Source organism: Chlamydotis macqueenii, chromosome Z (genome assembly GCF_036417535.1).
Source record: "Chlamydotis macqueenii isolate bChlMac1 chromosome Z, bChlMac1.mat, whole genome shotgun sequence".
In the NCBI taxonomy this organism is placed as follows: domain Eukaryota; kingdom Metazoa; phylum Chordata; class Aves; order Otidiformes; family Otididae; genus Chlamydotis; species Chlamydotis macqueenii.
The window spans coordinates 67,565,026-67,585,044 of NC_141593.1; the positions used below are offsets into that span (position 1 = coordinate 67,565,026).

At 42.8% G+C, this 20,019-nt stretch overlaps 1 protein-coding gene across 2 annotated transcripts; it reads left to right on the forward strand.

Annotated features, from left to right (window-relative positions):
* The first annotated feature begins 6,741 nt into the window (after positions 1-6,741).
* Positions 6,742-19,639, forward strand: PTGR1 (prostaglandin reductase 1). Of its 2 annotated transcripts, XM_086770954.1 has the most exons (10): positions 6,742-6,876; positions 7,557-7,663; positions 9,639-9,684; positions 11,083-11,142; positions 12,349-12,516; positions 13,897-14,014; positions 14,311-14,466; positions 16,774-16,879; positions 17,931-18,049; positions 18,962-19,639. In XM_086770954.1, the coding sequence occupies exons 2-10, from the start codon at positions 7,558-7,560 to the stop codon at positions 19,070-19,072; spliced, it is 990 nt and encodes a 329-aa protein (XP_086627080.1). In that variant the 5' UTR covers positions 6,742-6,876; position 7,557; the 3' UTR covers positions 19,073-19,639. The 2 variants fall into 2 exon arrangements, with proteins under 2 accessions (XP_086627080.1, XP_086627081.1); XM_086770955.1 differs by lacking the exon at positions 12,349-12,516.
* The last annotated feature ends 380 nt before the right edge of the window (positions 19,640-20,019 follow it).

Below are 20,019 nucleotides of genomic sequence, written 5' to 3' on the forward strand. Positions count from 1 at the left end.
GTGACAGCCCTCAGTCTTGCACATTTGGAGAGATGCTGATCTTCACAGAGCACCAGAGGAAGGGCAGGCAGGCTAAGAACAGGGGATGTGGAAGGGGTTGGAGGATTTTTCTTTCAAGACTGCAGATTTAGTATTTTAAACTCCAGTGGTGTATGTAATCCTTGCTCTGACTCTCACAAGCTTTCTTGTGCAGGGCTGGATATAAATTTGAGAGAGGAACCACATTTTAGTCTGCTTTTATAGGGAAGGAAGGTCCATGCTGTGCAAGCTGTATGTGTATGCATTTCATTTGAAGTGAATTTGGCTGTGGAGGTGTAACTCTCAAACCATGTTTGGCACATGGGGAAAGGATTGAAAGAGAAACCCTGCAGATGCATTGATGGCAGAAGATGCATGCTTCATTATACACAGAAGGATGTTTTCTGAGGGAGCAAGCAAGCATATAAAGGGAAGAAGAAGGAAAGCAGGAAAGATCATAGAATCATAGAATAGTTTGGGTTGGAAGGGACATTTAAAGGTCATGTAGTCCAACCCCTCTGCAAGGAGCAGGGACATCTCCAACCAGATCACGTTGCTGAGGCAAGCTGGCCTTGAATGTTTCCAGGGATGGGGAATCTACCACCTCTTTGGGCGACCTGTGCCAGTGTTCCACCACCATCATTGTAAAAAATTTCTTTCTTATACCTAATCTAAATCTACCTCCTTCTATTTTAAAACAATTACCCCTTGTCCTATCGCAACAGGCCCTGCTAAAAGGTTTGTCCCCATCTGTCTTATAAGCCCCCTTTAAGTACTGAAAGGCCACAGTAAGGTTTCCCTGTCTTCTCCAGGCTGAACAACCCCAACTCTCTCATTCTTTCTCCACAGGAGAGGTGCTCCAGCCCTGCTCTGGACTCATTCCAACAAGTCCGTGTCCTTCTTATGTTGGGGGCTCCAGAGCTGGATGCAGTACTGCAGATGGGGTCTCACGAGAGCAGAGTAGAGGGCGAGAATCACCTCCCTCGACCTGCTGGCCACGCTTCTTTTGATGCAACCCAGGATGCATTTGACTTTCTGGGCTGTGAGCAGACATTACCAGCTCATATTCAGTTTTTCATCCACTGGTACCCCCAAGTCCTTCTTCTCAGGGCTGCTCTTAATCCCTTCATCGCCCAGCCTTTATTGATACTGGGGGTTGCTGTGACCCATGTGCAGGACCTTGCATTTGGCCTTGTTGAACCTCATGAGGGCCAACTTCTCAGGCTTGTCCAAGTCCCTCTGGATGGCATCCCCTCCCTCAGGCTTGTCAGCCACAGCACTCAGCTTGGTGTCATCTGCAGACTTGCTGAGGGTGCACTCGATCCCGCTGTCCATGTCATTGACGATGTTAAACAGCACTGGTCTCAATATGAACCCTTGAGGGACACCACTTGTCACTGACCTCCATCTGGACATTTAGCCATTGACCATTACTCTCTGGATGCAACCATCCAACCAGTTCCTCATCCACCGAACAGTCCACCCATCAAACATATCTCTCCAGTTTGGAAGGAAGGATGTTGTGGGGGACCACGTCAAAGGCCTTACAGAAGTCCAGGTAGACAACATCCATAGCTCTTCCTTTGTCCACTGATGTAGTCCCTCCATCATAGAAGGCCACTCCACATAGAAAGTAAACAGGTAACAAGTATGTCTCGGATATGCTAGGTGGGCTAGAGCAGTGAGTTTCCTTCTTGAGGGAGAAGGTGGCACTGTGTGTTATGAGCAGGAGCCCATTCAAGGGTGAATCTGCCCTTGTCATATTACAGAAATTCAGGAGGGGGCCCTAAGAGCGATTGCTGGTACTTGAAAGTAAGTTTGTAACCTCACTTCTGAGCAGTTAGGGCTGCCTTATTACACCACACTGCAAGAGACAGGATGCTTAACCGTTGCAGAGGTAAGTAATGAGAAATGAGGGAAGGAGCAGTCAACGGACAGGTTTACTGAGTCCTGAAGCTCTTGCAGTAACTTTACAACATCAGTTAGCAGCCTGAGATTTCTTTTTTTTTTTCCCCTAAACCACAATTGTTTGTTTGGTATAGTCTAAAGTTTAGGGTTTAATTTAAATGGAGTTTTCTAGAAATCTAAGCTTAATGGAGCTTTTATAAAAAAAAAATTGAGTTTTCTTTGGCAGCTGTAAAATTAAGCAAATTAAACATTTATCTGTGGTGCAGTAACAGGCATGTCTCTGCAAATGTAGGAAGCAAAACTGTGCTACACTATGGCTCAACAGCTTTGATGAAATTTTGCATTTACTCATGTTGCAGCATGTGCTCGGACTGTGTCACCGTTTAAGCAAGGGAGGAGTAGAAAGAGTGCTTGAAAGAAGCTTAAGAGTGCCTCGCAGTGACCAGAGAATCACAGCTGGTGCTTCAAGAAGCTTTAGCTTCGGTTGGTCAGCCCAGGTCACCTGCAGTGTCTTGTATTCCTTCCTATCTGTGGGCTTCTAACTTATTCTTTCTTATCAGACATAGTTCTTAAGACTCTAATTTTACATGCAGTTTCTGAGAGCTGAAGGGCAGCTCACCTGTTTCAGTGCAGATCTTGGCTTCCCTTTCCCCTCCCCATGTGAGCTTCCTCTGCAGGACTGTGGAACCTCTGTTGGAATTACAGCCTTGTAACAAAGTGTGGGGCAGGACAGTCTTTTACTGAGCGATGACTACTCACCTTCAGTCTTTGACTTCCTTCCAGGGCCTGATAGCATTGCATAAAGAAGTGAAGTTGCAGCTTTATTGTTTCATAGTGCAGCGTCATGCTTACTCGGATATTGGCAGTATTGTGTAAGACAAAAGTAGCATGGGAGTGGTTTGCCTTTACTTTGTTTTTCACCATGGGAAAAAGAAAATTCTGAGAAAGCATTGTAATAGCTAAGCCAGAGGAGATGAACAAATAATTTTTGCTAAGACTTGCAGGCACTTATGATTTGAAGCCATGTTCACTCCCCTGTAATTTATAATTGTAACGTATGGAGAATCCTGAAGTAGCCTCTGGATTATGACTCCCTTGGCAGTCTCTACTACCAAGAAGTCCTTTTAGGTTAGTTAGTTAGTTAGTTTGGTTGGTTGGTTGGTTTTTTAAGCATTTAGAAAGTCTTTTATGCTAGTGCCTGGCAGATTGCTTTGCAATGCTGCAGGAGACTACATAAATTGAATCTGGAGGAAGGGACTAGATGAGAGTATGATTTCCTGAACAACTTTGCTGTTGTGGTGATTGCTGTTTTTTTCCTCAGCACTGATCTACAAACCAGTTATGTCTGAGAGAGATCCTTTATTCAGCTTTTAATCATACCCTTTTCTTCCATTGTAGCTGGGACCATAGCTGCTCCTGCTTCAGAATAGAGATAAAAGGAAACAAGCACCACAGCTGTATCTGCAAATTATTTGTGACTGGCAGCAAAATGAACTGTTAAGCTAACCTTAAATTTGAATTGAACTTAATTTGTAACTGACAGGCTTCTAAGACAATTTTGTCCTCAAGGTTATATTTGGGCAAGCCCAGGCTAGGAAACCATGTCACACAATATACAAAGGTTAGTTGGGATTACCTAGGGAATATAAACTTTGCTAGTTTGACTCATGATACCTTGAGAGCTTTACTATTCTTCTACTTTAATGTGATGATTCCCAGATTTCAGGTATCACCACCAGCTCCTCAGCCTCCAGTCAAACTGCCTCGATTTTCTCAGATGTGTCTGTCCTCTCTTTTATTACTGACCTTTTCCAGTTGCTACTAGCTACCATGGGATCCCATTCTCCACCTCTTCCTTCTTTTCTGTCCTATTTTCCCTTGAACTGTGAATCTCCTTCCTCGTGCTGGTTTTGGAGATTGAGCTATGGTAGATAACCTGTGTGTAGGTACTTTGCTTGCAGCTCTGCTACAGTTTACACCACCTGCAGTGGTGCGACACAGGCTGGATCTTTGCTTTCTTACATATATTGTTAGTACCCAAAGCTGAGATTCCCGAATCCATTGCTTCTTTCCTAGGTGTCTGATTTTATGGAAAAAGTTGATAGAGATTAATGTAAAACTTTGATAACTTCATGGGCAAGGACAAGGAGGGTTTGAAGGACATCAGAATAAATGCTGTCTTGGACTTCTATTTCAGTAAAAGCTTTAATGATTCTTTTGTAAGAATATCAGGCAGAAATGCATCACCTTAATTTTTTCGTGGAACTTGCTAGAAATTAATTATTTTTAGAAGAGTCTTTTTATCATCTTCATAGACTATCCTTTCTCAAGTCTTTGCAGTAATGATTATAATGGTGTATGAAACAATTTATACAGAAAACACACAAAAGAAATGTATTATTCAAACCCACTGACACTGACAACAAAGTCATTTCACAGCAGAATGGTTATTGCTCTTGGAGCTGAGATGGTGGCTATCTATCTCATGCTTGGTCCAACAATGCTTTTACTGGAACCCCAAAATGTTGCATCACTGCTGTTTGTGCTTTAGAGTTCTTTAATATGCTTAAGTAATGTAGTACTTACCAGATCTTATGATTTTATTTCTAAACATACAAAACAATCTTGGTTTGTTAGCCTGGTGTTGTAGTTTAGCTACGGTCAGCAATCGAGTACTGCACAGCTGCTCAATCACCCTCTCTCTCCCCAGGGGATGGTGGAGAGAATCGGGAAGAAAATAAAACTCATGGATTGAGATAAAGACAGTTCACTAGGATAGCAAAGGAAAATATAATTATATATATCTTATTATAATAATTATAATAGAAAAACCAATAATTTTTAAAACTTAAAACAAACAAAAAACTCGAATTATGCAGAATTTTTCACCACCTGATGACCCAACGACCAATACAGCCCATCCCAAGCAGTGGCCATGGAACAAAAAAAACCACTGTAAATGATCCCACAACAATTCCAAAAAGTGAGAGAAAAAGAGAGAGCCACCTCCTTGGCCCACTCCCCAGTTAAGTATTGAGCATGACATTTATGGTATGGAATATTCTCTTAGGCCAGTTTGGGTCAACTATTCTGGCTGTATCCCTCCCAGCTTCCTGTACCTGCACATTAGTGAAACCTGGGAAGACAGACAGTGACCTTGGTCTCCTTAGCAACCACTCCTATCATCAGTGTGTTTATCAGCATTCTTCACATCCAAAATCCCAAACACATCAGCTACTGAGTGGAGAGTTAACTCCACCCCTGTCAAAACCAGGACCCCTAGAGATTAGTTTGTGAATCCATTTGAGTATGTGTCGGTGTTCTGTTTTCTGTTTGGTTTGGGGCTTTTTGTTTTACAGCCTACAGAAAACATAGAATCATAGAACAGTTTGGGTTGGAGGGGACCTTTAAAGGTCATCTAGCCCAACCTCTCTGCAAGGAGCAGGGACATCTCCAACCAGATCAGGTTGCTCAGAACCCCATCCAACCTGTCCGTGAATGTTTCCAGGGATGGGGCATCAACCACCTCTCTGGGCAACCTGTGCCAGTGTTTCACCATCCTCTTCATAAAAAATTTCTTCCTTGTATCTAGTCTAAATCTACCCTACTTTAGTTTAAAACCATTACCCCTTGTTCTATTGCAACAAGTCCTGCTAAAGAGTTTCTGCCCATTTTTCTTATAAGCCCCCTTTAGGTTGTGGAAGGCTGCTTGTAAGGTCTGCTTGAGCTTGATGATACTTCTTCCATTTTGTGAAAGAGCTGTGTGTCCTGATGTAGCTGATTTCCCAAGCACACGCTCCTAATGTAGGAATCCCTTCACATCTTGGATGTTTTTTTCTTGTTGAGGAACCAAGCTTATCCCTAGTTCATCACAGAAGATTGCCGACTGCTGATGAGTTTTGGGCCTGGTGGCTTTTGCTTTTATCTAAATAATAGGGAGCTTGCCCTTGTTCTCCATGGTCCTTGCTTGTGCATCTTTAAAAATTTTATTTATTTTCTCAGGTGTCTGTTCCTAATTAGTGCTTTAGTCTTCAGGTGTTTTTTAGTTAAACATGCCACTATGTTTTACTTTCCACCCTTCATATTCTACTTGAATATTTTCACAGGAAAAATAAAAGCTGGCGACATAGTCCCTGGACAAAAATTTTCTCCCACTGCCACATGCCTCATTGAAACACAGTTGAGGCAAAATGCCAAAGCTTGCTACTGTTTGTTAAGGTGACTCTGCAATGCTAAAAGATCCCAGCATGCAGAGACATATGCACACAGAGGCGTGTCCACACAAGCTCTGGTCCTTTGGTGTGTGCTCTGGCAACAGTGAAGATACCAGAGCACACATGTGAGTATGGATGTCCTTTGAGACCCTGCCGGCATTTCACTAAATAAATGTCATGATCGTGTTCCCTTGTGATAGTGGTGTCCATATGGATCGTTTGCTATGTTAAATGATGGGTTGAATGATGAATTTCACATTCATTTTTAATTAGATATTTTTTCCCTCAGTGGCAGAACTATTAAGAGTTTTAGGGCTGGACTGGTAAAATGTGGTTTGAAGAAATTCCTACTCTGGAGGATAGTCTTGGTCTCCAGATTGCACTATTTTGTGGTTTCTAGGACCGTGGGTTTTGTGTATTTAGCTTGGCATATTGCAGAAAATTCCTGTGCAACTGACTGGATGCTGGATTGGAGCCATCTGTAAGGATGATCTCAAATCTCAGTAGGGGAAAGGTGAATCACATTGTACGTGCCCTGTGCAAAGTTTACTGAGGGTTTACATTTCCACTTCAGGAAGTGGACTGAGGGCGGTACCTTTCTGTTGATAAAAGCAGTTGTCTTTGCCTTTTAGGAAGTGTGTGACTGAAGGAGTCCAGCTACTGACGGAGTTGGGTGCAGAAGGTTTCTGACTGGCCTTGTCAGCAGAACACACGGTTTTCCACCTGCATGCTCTAAGTATAAACTTTTATTTCTTTGCCCTTGTTGATGTGCTTGCTTGTAGGAGGGAAAAAGGGGCTGTGAGGGTAAAACAAGAGCAAGTCATTTGTTTGTTTCCATCTTCTATGGAAAATGCTGGTGACAATGTGCTCCCAGTTCCAAGCTCTGAGCTTGCAACTGCAGATGTGTTTTCTTTTAACATATGGGGTGTCACAGAAAGAGGTCTTTCTTACCTTTGTATTTCTCATTTGCACTTTGTTTCAAGCTTGTGGAAGTTTACGTTCAGTACTCACCCCGTGTAATCAAGACAAAAGAGTGAGTTTAAGTTTTCCATTTGTTTTCCTTCCAGGACTTTTTTTCTCCTTAAACTGGTAGATTTTCCCTCTTCAATTTCTTTAGAGTGGGAGCCGTACATCTTGCTGGGGCTGACTTCCCACACCAGGGCTTGCTGCCAACAGGCAAGGAGGTCTGGCTGGTCACAAAAAGCTCTGGGTTGACTAGGCAATTAGGAGGCTTTTCAAATGTTTTCTTGATCCAGTGATACTGCCACAGTATGCAAACAGAAGCTGTCTCCTGTGACAGCAAGTTATCGAGATACTTTTCTTCTTCATAAAGTCTAAACAAGGCCCCATGAGTAGCCCAGCACCATTGGGCGTCTCTTTGAAAGGCGCTTTTTGGCCATGCTGTTTGTCTTGCAGGATGGTGACTGCCAAGGCCTGGGTTCTGAAGAAGCATTTTGAGGGTTTCCCCAAAACCAGCGACTTCGACCTGAAAAAGATAGAGCTGCCAGACCTAAAGGATGGACGTAAGTGGAGTGCCACCTGTTCTTACGTTTTCTGGAGGTTGTCTGGTGCTGACAAATGGCACTGCATGTGTAGAACGGCTTGTATGTTTATCTGACTTAGATTTTCAAAAATGGGTTGGCATAGCTTGTGGCAAGCCATGCACCTTAGCAGAGAAGGGCGGTTTCTCAAGAACATGTATGCTGATGAATTTGCTGGGTTTTAAGACACGCTGTCTTCTGATAATATCTTTAGAAACAGTGGCTGAGCTCTTCTTACTCTAATGCGCAGTGGCTGCAGGATGCCTGTCACACCCTCACTCTGCCTAATCACACATGGTGCCTGATGGCAAAGGCATTCGAATGTGTTTGCAAATAAAGCTTTCTGGAGGAAACTGCTGAAGTGATACGCCCTCAAAACTGACAGCCACAAGGAAACAGAATTTATTTAATTTAGAAAGAGAGGAGTGAACCGTGACACAGAGCAAATGAGATAACTGTAGTAAAACCCAAATCTGCTTTATTGGTGGAAGGTTTTAATATACTTTATTTTGCAAAATTATTTGGAGAGAGCTGGAGAAGATAGTAGCCTCTTGGAGCAGATTTTCATTGTATTTTTTCGTGCTGATAGGGAAGGTATTGAGGATGGTGCTGGGGGAGAGCAGAGTGACTGGGATGGGAGTGAGCCTGCAGCAGGGAGGCCTTGGGGCTGGAGTCAAGGCAGGCTGATCTTTCATTTTAAGATGCTACCGGGCAAGACTTCTGTCTGCATTCAGCATCTGGTTGGTTTTTTTTAACAGTGCTTATCTGTTATATTTGACCTGTTGTGACAGCAAGAGAGAGTGAATAAAAAAGAGAAAAAAATGCACAGGTTTTATTCATGTGTTTCTGTTTTGGAAAGGGTAGGGAATATGATAACTTATTTTATGCAAGAGCTGTTGATAAAAGAATGAACCTTAATTTTTGGCGTTACATAGAGACATCCATACCATGCTGTCTTGAACCTCACTCTGTCACTTGTCCTCTACAAAGTTTACGCCAGTTTAGAAGGTGCGTCAAAGAAATGACATTAAAGTACTAGTTCTCTTTGCAACTTAAAGGTTTGAAAGGTGATTTCTGCTTACATGTAATTTGAAGGATTTTCATAGCATGAGTAGTTCTATAGCATTCAGACACACTTTAAAATGTCCCGCCTGTGGGTGTTTAAGAACGTGGAGCCATTTCTTCCTTCCTGTTTTAATCCTTACAGCAAGAAGAGGCATAACTTCATACTAGAGTAACACTTTTCAAGGAGATGGCCTTTCTTGTTAAGTTACGTGGGTTTGATTATTCTTCCTGCTCACTCTGAGTAATAGGAAAATATTTATATCTGAATATATTTCTAGCTTGTACTAGCTAGACCACTGCGGCACAGGCAATGAAAAGTATTATTAGGTGGAGATGAACAGCTAAAACTGCTGTGTGAATGAGAATTTAAATTAAAATTTGTTTAACAGTATATTTCACAAGTACTAGGGGTATTAGAGGCAGTAAGGTGGATTAAGCTACCTAGAAAAGAGAGCCTAATGCTTTCTGTTTAGGGCAGCAAAGTAGTGTTTGTATTTGACCTGTGCCAAGGTTTCATCACCCTCTGCTGGCCGAATCATGGAAAGGCATTTTTTATCTAGACCGAAGGTAAGTTAGTGTTCTACTTAGGGGATCTGGCCTCTTGAGCCTTCTCTAGAGGTAGGAGGCAGATAAAGAAAAACACGGTTGAAAAGAAGGTAGCCTGCTAAAGAGACTCTACAGGAAGTGTTTTTTGTAACAGCACAGCGATGATCCAGACAGAGTTAATGAATGTAGTAGTTGTTTCTGGTAGTTTTTTTTCCTAAGGGATGATGGCATATGGGGTTTTTGAGCTGTCAGGAATTCCTGCAGCTTTTGTTGAAAGACTGACTTGTGGAAACTATGCTTTACTGCACTGCTAACACCCAGGAATTTGCTTTGTATTTTGTTGCAGAGTTGCTGCTTGAATCAGTGTTTCTCAGCGTTGATCCCTACATGAGGTATCTCTTTTTCTTCTTTTTAAATTGCTGTCTGAGATACCTCATTTGATCTCCCACTTAAACCTCAAAAGATCAAGTACTGGGAGCACTCCCTGTTGCCAGAGTCCCGGGTGCCTTTGTCTCCTTTTTATAAAATATGTGTAAATTACAAGACTCCAAATATGGAGCTGTGCCAGATTTAGCCAGACATTAGGATAATGATGCTGGAGCCCTAGACTTTTCTCAGGCTTTGCTGTTGTCCCTTGTCATGTCTCTTCCACTGGAATGCAATGGATTCAAATGAGACTGCAGCCCTGTTGCAATAGCTGCTTCACTTATCTCGCCAACCTTGTACTTAAGGATACATATTCTAAGTAGGAAATCGCTGATATACCCAGGTTAATAGGGGGTAGTTCACGCATAGGGAGAGTGGGTAATTTGAAGAAGTCTGGTGGACCCTATTGTCCAAGATAGTTCTTTAGAGTCTCAGCCTTCTTGTAGTGGTGGACCATGCTGGGAAGATTAATGCTATCATGTCCCCAACACTCTAGCCCAGTGTTGGTCAAGACCATCTTTGATCCATCTTTGGTCAAGATGCAATGCTCAAGTAGCTGGCTATGGAAAACACTTAGTTATGTCATTATAATGACAAGCTCTTTGCAGTTTGTTCAACATTGCTGCTTATGCTCTCTGTCCTGATTTTGACAGGGATGAAGTTAATTTTCCTCTCAGTAGCCAGTGTGTTTTGGATTTCAGAGGTGAAGAATGTTGATAAAAACACTCTGATGATACGAGTTGTTGTTAATGAGACCAAGGACTATGTCTGGCTTTCCAAGTCTTGTTAATGTGCAGATGCAGGAAGCTGGGCAAAAGACAGACAGAATAACTGACCCAAACTGGCCAAAGAGAGTATTCCATGCCATAAATGTCATGCTCAGTATATAAGTGGGGGTTGCCCATGGGAGGAGGCATCCATGCTGGCATCCATCTTGCCATCTCTCTCGCCTGCTGGCATCATTCCCTCTACCTTGCTGGCTCGCTTTCGCTCCTTTGCTTGCTGCTTGGTGTCATTTTCGTGATCGCTGCTTGGGATGGGCTGTATCGGTCATTCAGACATTGGGTGGTGAGAAATTGTACGCTGTTAATTTTGTATATATTAATGTCCTAATATTTTTGTTATTATTGTAGTTTTCCTTTGTTATTTTAGTAAACTGTCTTCATTTCAAGCCACGACTTTTCCTTTCTTCCCAATTTCTCTCCCCCACTGTGTAGGGGGGAGGCTGAGTGAGAAGCTGTGTGGTGACGAGGGCCAAACCACCACACTCTCTTTCTGGGTCAGACAATAGCTACTACTTCATAGTGTATCTGGAACATTGTTAAAGTTGCTTACAGTAAACCATCTCTCTGCCTGTGTTACAGACCTTACAGTCGAAGGGACATGAAGGAAGGGGACATAATGATAGGCACACAGGTTGCCAGGTGAGATCTTCAGTTTTTGTTATCCATACACATGGCAGATCTTGAAGGAATGTACTGACATTCGAGTCATCTGCAATCTGCATTACCTGTTCTTGATGTGAGTCTGCAACTTCCACAACTATATTGTTATTTGTAATTGATTGGAATGTGTTTTTCATCTAAGAACCTCTTTTGCCTTTTTAGAGAGCGTTTAGGCTTCTGATACAATCAATATGTTATTTTTGGTGATAATGTTTTCAAAGGAAGTTTTTACAAGCAGAGGCATGAAGGACTGCCGTAAGTGTGAACTTCACGTTTTAAAATCTGACGTGCTAGTAGTTGCATACTCAAAACCATGCATGCTATCTACTCCAGTTGTGAATATCTCAGCATCACCGAAGATACAGCTCTAGGTGTAGCCAAAGGGTTATCTAACCTTAAATCCATCCTTTTCCAAGCTTATGGTAATTTAAAAAGGAAAACACAGATGTTTCCCTTTGTCAGCTTGCTCCTGCTGTGCTGTCTCTAAGTTGCTGCCCAGGAACACCTGTGGCCTTTGGCTCTTGTGTTTCTCTGCAGGAACTCTGAGAGCTGGGATAAATTAACCACCAAGTCTGCTGAACAAAAGGCCAACTGTTTCCAATATTTCAAAGATGCTTACCTACCCCTTCCCAATGTAGTTTTCCTGTTGGGCTGAGAAAATTGATTCATCATTTGGCATAGAGACACTGAGAGTATGAACTTTCCCTGTTAGTAGGTACTTCTGTCTGATTTTATCACCCCAAGAGGGCCCATCTTCAGGATCGTCAACCTTTAAATGAGATGCAGGTTGTCTGAGAATGGAACTGCTTGTTACAGCCTATCTGTGACTCCTTTATTTTCCAGCCTTTAATCTCAGCCTCCTCTTTTCCCCATTCTAACTCAAAAGCCTGGTCTGAATTCATACTAGGCTGGTGCTAGTCAAAAAAAAAGGCAGCATCCATGTGGGAGCATTGGTTTTGTTGTGGGCAGGGCTGAGTCTATAATCATCTTACCCAATATCCCCCTGATGATGAGAGATTGTAGACATTTCAGGAAAGACATCAGAAGCCTACAGCATCAGCACGTATGGACTAAGTGTCCTATTTCTTTTCTCCTACATCACAGGGCAACAGGAATAAAGGAGGAGAGAGCCAGTAGTGGTTTGTCTCTCACAGAGTGGTGTTTTTTTCTTCTTCTTTTAAACAGGATTGTAGAAAGCAAGAATCCTGCTTTCACAGTAGGGGCCTTTGTTGTGGGTAGAAGTGGCTGGAGAACTCATTTCATCTCTGATGGGAAAGACCTAGAGCTCCTTCCTTCCAGTTGGCCAGAATCACTCCCCAAATCTCTGGCTCTTGGGACAGTTGGCATGCCAGGGTGAGTTTTGAGATCCAGAGGCAGCTATCCCCTGGATTTTGCTGTGCAGAATGTTTCCTCCTATCTGTATGACTTTTTCGCTAATCTTGTTCTACCAGTATGTTGTCTGCTCACTCTGGTAAAAAACATGTGCTTCCAGATGCCCTTACCCTGTAGAGAGAGGGCCTGAAGTTTGGTCCATGCTCTAGATCAGAGGAGATTTGCCTTGGAGATTATGATGCCTCTCCTTGAGGAGTTGTAATAAGGTAGTAAGAGGGTCCAGGAGGGGCTGGAAAAAATCTAGGTCTATCTGAGTTAACCTCAGTGGAAAGACTTAAACTTCACTGAACTAGTCTGCTTTTGCTGATTGGACTCTTCTGCTATCACCATATTTCCAGAATGGTCCCCAGAATCTCAAAAGGTTGCTGTCATGTCGTGCAGCAAAACAGAAGTCCTTTAAGTTGCACTACATCAGACAGAACTGCTGTGCTTCAGAATCCATACTCAGTATTGCTCTCTCTCAGTCATTGTCTCACATTTCTTCTCCCTTTCTCTGTATTTTATATGAGAGGTCAGGACTTGGTCAGTCGTTAGCACGGAAGGCTTCAAAATTATTGTAACGTTGTGTGTGACACAACTTCTTGGATTTCACTTTGACATCAGGCAAGATGCATGTTTTTCTAGACAGCTGATTGATAGATTAATTCAGTTCACCCTTTTGGTTCAGACCCAGTGGGAAGCTCTAAGCTTAAATTTAGAAGAAAAATTTGTTGGGATTCTGTGCCAGTTGATCACACTGCTTCAGAAAGCTTGTAGACCCTGATGTCATTTAGTATTTATGTGATCAGTGGGACATGCTTGAGCTAAACTTCAATGCTTCGTACAGATTACTATTCACCCGGTAGCCATAGCTGTGGACAGTAGTCCTCAGGAGCAGTGTGCCCATCAGTTCAGCAAGGTTTTGCAACCATTTTTTTCTTTTTCTGCCAGCTTTGATTTGTAATGAGTATCATTTAATCTTTGCCTCAGTCTAGTAGATATCAGCTGACTATGACCTCTGCCTAGCTTGGATTTACTCTCTTCCAGTGCCTAACTGAGTTGTCACCTTAGAGAGTTGTCTCTGTGTTTCTCCTTTTGGAAAGGAAAGCTGTTCTCACCTAAGGGAGACTTCTGCCACAGCATCCTGTTTCCCAATAGTGTATCATCTGTTTTGTTTTTTTTTTTTTCTAGGATGGCTGTAAAAAAGCCAAATTAAGAAGTTTAGGTTAATGTTTGTATTTCATAAAGAATGAGGAAAACTGAATCTTGTTCAGACAATATTTTAGTTCAATGTGATCAAGTCATATCTCTGTGTCTGGCGTCTTTTATTCCTCACTGACCATTCTTTCTTTTTCTTCACAGCCTCACTGCGTATTTTGGTCTGATGGAGGTTTGCAAGATGAAGCCAGGAGAGACAGTGCTAGTTAATGCTGCAGCTGGCGCTGTGGGCTCTGTAGTGGGGCAGCTCGCTAAAATTGGGGTGAGTGCCTTGAACCGCTCATACTTGCTCCTCGGAAGGCTCACCTGGGAGACAGAGGAACAAGGCTGTGAATGATAAGGAGGGCAAGCATCCCCGAAGGCATGCCTACAGTAATGTCTTGTGATGGGACAAGCTCCTGAAGATGTAGCAAAGTTAGCTGAATGTTTCCTAGAGCTCAGGTATTCCTATGGTGACAACAGCCTGACTTTAAGGGTGAGCGCTGCGCCCAGCACTGTGTGAGTGTCAGCCTGTGTTATGACAAGATGTTTAGAAATGTTGTTCTCCTTTCCTTACAGGGTTGCAAAGTGGTTGGCTGTGCTGGCTCAGATGAGAAGGTTGCCTATCTGAAAAAATTAGGCTTTGATGAAGCCTTTAATTACAAGACTGTTCCATCTTTGGATGAAGCACTGCGCAAAGCCTCTCCTGATGGCTATGACTGTTTTTTTGACAATGTGAGTTTGAGAGAGGGCCTTGCCCTGAGGAGACTGTCATTTTCCTTAAACTACAGCAGGAACTCCATATTGTATACACCTGGAACTTGATATTGAGTTTCATTTAATTGAGAAATGGTCTCTGTAAGAGCTTCCTGCTTTCCTCTTCCTTTCCTACACTTACTTCTGTGGCTGACTTGGGCAGTACAGAAAGAACAAAGGCTGGATTCTTGGCAGTGTTTGTTAATGGAGAGAAAGAAGCTTATCTTCACTCTTTGGAAAGTATGGCACTTTTGGGGGAGGTGAGGGTCACAGTAAACATTTAATAGAGCGTGCTTGCATCCATTCCTGGCCCTGCCTTGGACCACAGGCAGTTCTCTGGCGTTGCTGGAAGGGGAGCAAGCATAGATGGCCCCATGTTACATGGTCCATGTGGCTACACCGGTACCTGTAAACAAAACAGTTACAAGGCCCACTTGTAAAATTGCTGGAGTGGCCCACCGAGAGTTTCTGACCTCTCTCAAGTACAGATGACGTTAATGGGGGCTGTGGACTGTTCTCGATAGGCTGTTTGAATGTGACCATCTAGTTTTGGAGGCTAAGAGAGTTGAACAGTACAGACACAGTCAAACCATGTCAGATCAGCTTCAAGCCAGAGAGCAAGCCCTGGCTTTTTTAATTTCCTAGTACAGCTAATGTATGCATTATGCCCGATAATATAATACCTGGCATAGCAGTATTAGCTGAGATACTGGGCTAAAACTCCCTGGCTAGCTGACTGGTTTAAAGGGCAGCCATCATCATACCTTTAGCATGTCTTTCTCTTAGCAGTCTGTCCACCGATCCAGGAACGATGGCGCTGTCATTCTGTGTGGATTGCAATGCATCCACCTTTCCCTGGCAATTTATATGAATGCAGGGTGCCAGGGGAAAGCATTTGCCCCTGTGGCAGTGTCACGGCCCACTCAGGACTCATGATGGTTCTTTTAGTGCGATCTCGAAATGCAAAATTACGGCGAACACGCCAAAGGGGTTGATTTCCATCAAACAGCATGAACTTTATTATTTTGCCCGTAAAGCAGCATGCGATAGGTGAAAGGGAGGGAAAAGGAAAAGTAAAGACAGGAAAAAAAAAAGGACAATAGCTACCACCGCGGGTCCAAGGCGTCCCTATGGTCCCAGATCCAAGCAGCGTCCCGCCGGTCCTCACAATCGATGTTGATGTCGATCCTTGGTGGGGAGAGCTCTTTGGGGGTCTTGTTGTTAGGGGTTGACCTTTTGTGCCAAGTAGCAAACCTTGCTCCTCCTTACTTCAGGGATCTCCGCCTGCTCTCGACCCTTAGGATAGAAGTGTGGTTTTTTGTACAAAAAAGTTCAGTTAAAGGGCACTTTCCCACTGTGTTTTTGAGACAGCAGTTGTGATTCATCCTCCTCGATAGCAGCTGCACAGTTATCTCTGCCAGTTTTGACAACAGGGATGAGCCGTGGCACCTCCGCACCACTCTGTTCGCTGTTTCAAGGATGTTGTACATTTTGTTGTTAGGCCAGAGTCGGCCTTGTCCATAACAGTTCTGTTATATTCCCGGAAAAAAAACCAAACAACTGCATCTCAGGCAGGCTGCTCGCAGCAACTCATGTCAAGTTGTGAGCCTAACTTTTAGGCCAGATCTAGTCCATAGTCCACCTGGAAGTCCTCGATGACAAGGTTGAGACAATACTGGTTTTCTGACCGACCCTTACAGGCACAAGCTCCTGGTTGCTTTGCCTCACCCTTCCAAATTTCACGTCCTGTGCTGCTAAGGTCTTAAATAGGTTTTATGGTCAGGTCTGTTCCCTTCCCTCTCACTTCCAGCTTTTGTATTGCAGTACATTTTCTCACAGCTTTTCTCCATTAAAAGCTTCTGACCACAGCACAGCCCTATTTCCCAGAAGATAATAATTAAGTAAAAACTTTACATCACCGTGATGTGAGGAGGTAAATGTGCAGACTCACGTGGAGGAAAAGCAGAGGTAGTGCTTCTTAGTGCCCCTAGATATACCTCTTAGGAGGAGGGTTCTAAGGGCAAGTTCTACCAAGCTTTGTGAAGCAGATTCATAATTAAAACCGATTCCCTGTGTTCATAACTCATTTCTAGAAGAAGTGGCATGGAGCCCTCATAGATGTTGACTGAGTATAAGGGTTTCTTTAGCCGCTGAGTCTTTGGAGTAGTGGAACTCACCTCTACCCCTTGATTAAACCTGTAGGTGCAATGCAAGGTTGTCAGGTTTTGGCAGTCAATGCCAAGCACTGGATTGTCTCTAATTCTGTACATGCTCTGGTTCTTGTAGGTGGGTGGAGAATTTGCCAGTATTGCTATCAACCAGATGAAGAAATATGGAAGGATTGCAGTCTGTGGAGCCATCTCTCAGTACAATGACTCTGTGCCTCAGAAAGGTGTGGGCCTGTTTTCTTCTATCAAAGTTTATTTCCTGTTTGGTGATGGCAGAGAGAAAGACATAATGAGAGTCTCGAGATTTTGTTAGTTGTTTCCATATGCCATTTGAGTGTATGTCTGTGTGTACATTCGGGTAACTAATTGCTGCTCTGTGACAGCAGGAGCATGACCACACTCCTTGTGTGTACATGCACGCATCCCCCTTTGTGCACACTCCTGTTGGATGGAGGACATCAGCTGATTAGAAATGAAGGAGAGACTAAACTACTTCTTAAAACAGGATTCCCCCGGGCTCTCAGCAGTTATAGATCAGTAGAAGGCAGGTGTGGTGGCATGATGCCATTTACACAGTATGTTCTTTTAGGTGAGAGAATGGATTTCCCTTGGGTTTTTAGATGGGGCAGCTTAGGTTTCAGTTTTTCTTTTTTTCCATAAGATTTCAGCTACTGGTGGAACTGATGGGAAATGTGGCTGAGATGAATATTCACTTTCAATAGCATTATGTTTTCCAACTTTGCCTTCTAGAAAAAAATTGGAGGTCTGAATTCTCTTTGACTGCCTGGCTTTGGACTCCCAGATCACTTTAAAAATGATATAGATAGACTTTTGAGAGTGGGGAGACTATCACACATTTTTGTGATTGAGGGAACTGTTTTTTTAATGTGTGTAACTTCCTTGAGATTTAGGAAGAGCATGAGAGCTTGGCAGGCTATCAAACAAGCTTCAAAGCAGTATTTCCAGGGTTCAGCCGAAGCCCTTTAGGGTGAAGCTGAAGCCCTTTAGGTGAAGCTGAGACCACTTCTGAATGAAACTGTTTTCAGAAGTCTTGGGTGTTTAGTCCCACAGCTTTACGAATCAGGACTTTGTTTCCCTGTGTGGCTATCTGTCCATGAATCCTTTGTCTTTTGTCCTGGAAAGTCTGTTTGTAAAAAATAGCAGTTGGTTCTGACTGGAACAAAGTCTTTACTGGCTAAAAGCTCTCCATGCATTGGGTCTTACTTTAAATGAAACTGGTATTGCAGGTGGTTTGCTGGTTCTTTTCTCCTGCAGGGCCTTACATTCAGATTCCAGTGATCTTCAAAGAGCTTCAAATAGAAGGGTTTATGGTGTTCCGCTGGAATAACCGCCGGGAGGAAGGTCTGAAGGCACTGTTAAAATGGGTCATGGAGGTAAGGAAGGAAGGGGTAGTTTTCTTTGAGGTGTACTCACACCATAGCTTCCCTCTTTGCAAGGGATCTCTTGTCATAGCTGTTGAGGTGAGGTCCCAGTGTGATACTTTTTCTTCTGTCTGACTTGATCTTTGAGCCTTTTGGGAACACTTAAAGCATAGTGGACATGCTTGATCCCTTCAGCTTCATTGAAACCTGTGAAATTATCTTGTGGACTTAGATATATTCCAGAATACAAGTAGGTTTCAAAAAAGGATGCTTTCAGAGTAATTCAAAACACTTCTCTTGCAATGAAGAGTTATATTTAGAGTAATTCCTCTCTTTCTCATTCATAAGTCTCCTTTCATTTGTAGTATGAGCAAGGATTTCCACTGTAGTGTTGTGCTGAAATTACTGGCAGGAATCGATGTTTTTATGGAACTAAGAGCTGGGCTTTAAAGGGACTTTATAGGGAATTTCTTAAATTTTATTTTTCTAAATGGAGGCTGAATTTAAAGGCTAAGAGGCTCTAGCTTTTACAAACATGAGGATTTGGGATGGTTCAGCTTTTGATTACCTGGATTTGCAATTCTGTAATTCCTTATGGGTAGAGACAGGCCTGGTGTTGGGGAAATAATCCCCTACCTGTCCGTTTTTTGAGGACCAAGTAGCACTAAATCTGTCCTGGTGTGTTTTTATAGCAGTGACTTTTGCTCCCTGTTGTGACTCCCAAGTAGAAGGTCTTGCGACAAAAGCAGATCCTCACAACAGCCTACCTAGTTTTGCAAAGTTACTCTGGTGTGTGCCAGCCTGCATGTTTCAGATGAAACATACAAACTGGAGAAAATTTGTCTGCATTTAGTCTCCCAAAGATGGTAAAACTCAGCAGCTGGTGAATGAAAACTCAGCAATTTCCTTGATTCCTTTTGACAGGGAAAAGTGAAGTGCCATGAACAAGTCACTGAAGGATTCGAGAACATGCCAATGGCTTTCATTGGAATGTTAAAGGGAGAAAATATTGGAAAAGCCATTGTAAAAGTTTGAAGGTCACATATTCCTGGGAGACTGGAACAGGAGAATATGATTTTGTTAAGTACTTTTAACAAATCACTGATCAAAAGGCATGTTTCAGTCTTTTCGCTGGATATTTGGTGATGATAACTTCTGTTAATAATTGGGCTAGTAAATGGAACTATATGCCAGTGGCTTTGCTTTTGAACAACTGGAGAGTTGCTTCCCCCCAAAAAAAAGCCTTAATACTGTTGAACCTCATGAGAACTGTAAATCTGTAAAAATAGATTTAATAGTAACTTAAACCTTTCTACAAGTTGGCTTGTAGAAAGGAAAAGCAGTTGCAAAAGTTTTGCTAGCTGATGGCACATCCAATGACTAATGTTTACCCATTGATTTGGCCTAAAACTTGGCAAGAGGAATTTTTTTTAACCTGTTATCAAGGAGCAAAGAATAGGCTAACAACCCCTGGGGGTTCCCAGCTTCCTCACATGGTTGGCTTTTTTTAATTTTACTTTCATTAGGAAATGTAGATAACTGTTATGCTGAAATTTTTGGAAAGAAAAAATAAATGTTAATGGATACTTTGCTTGTGTTATAGTTCTGTTTGTGGAACGCCCTCTTCTTTACTTCCTTGCAGTTAACACAGAGTAGACAAAATATTACAAGCACTTATTTATCCCAGGACATCTCACAGTATGGGTGGCATGGATAGGTCGCTTATTTCCTTGAGTAATTTGGCCATTGGTGTCCAGGCTTAGAGTTGACCTTGCCATGGTGTTCACTCTGGCTCTCCTGGATGATGAGATCAATACGCTGGCCCTAGCTGTCTTAAGTTGGTGTCCAGGACCCACATGGTGCTGAGTGAAGGAGACACACAGATTGCAACAATAAATATCTTGAAAAAGCCAGAACAAGAACCTATTACTACGGGATACAGACAGGTGTTAAAGTTGATGGTGATATATCTTTAGCCACTG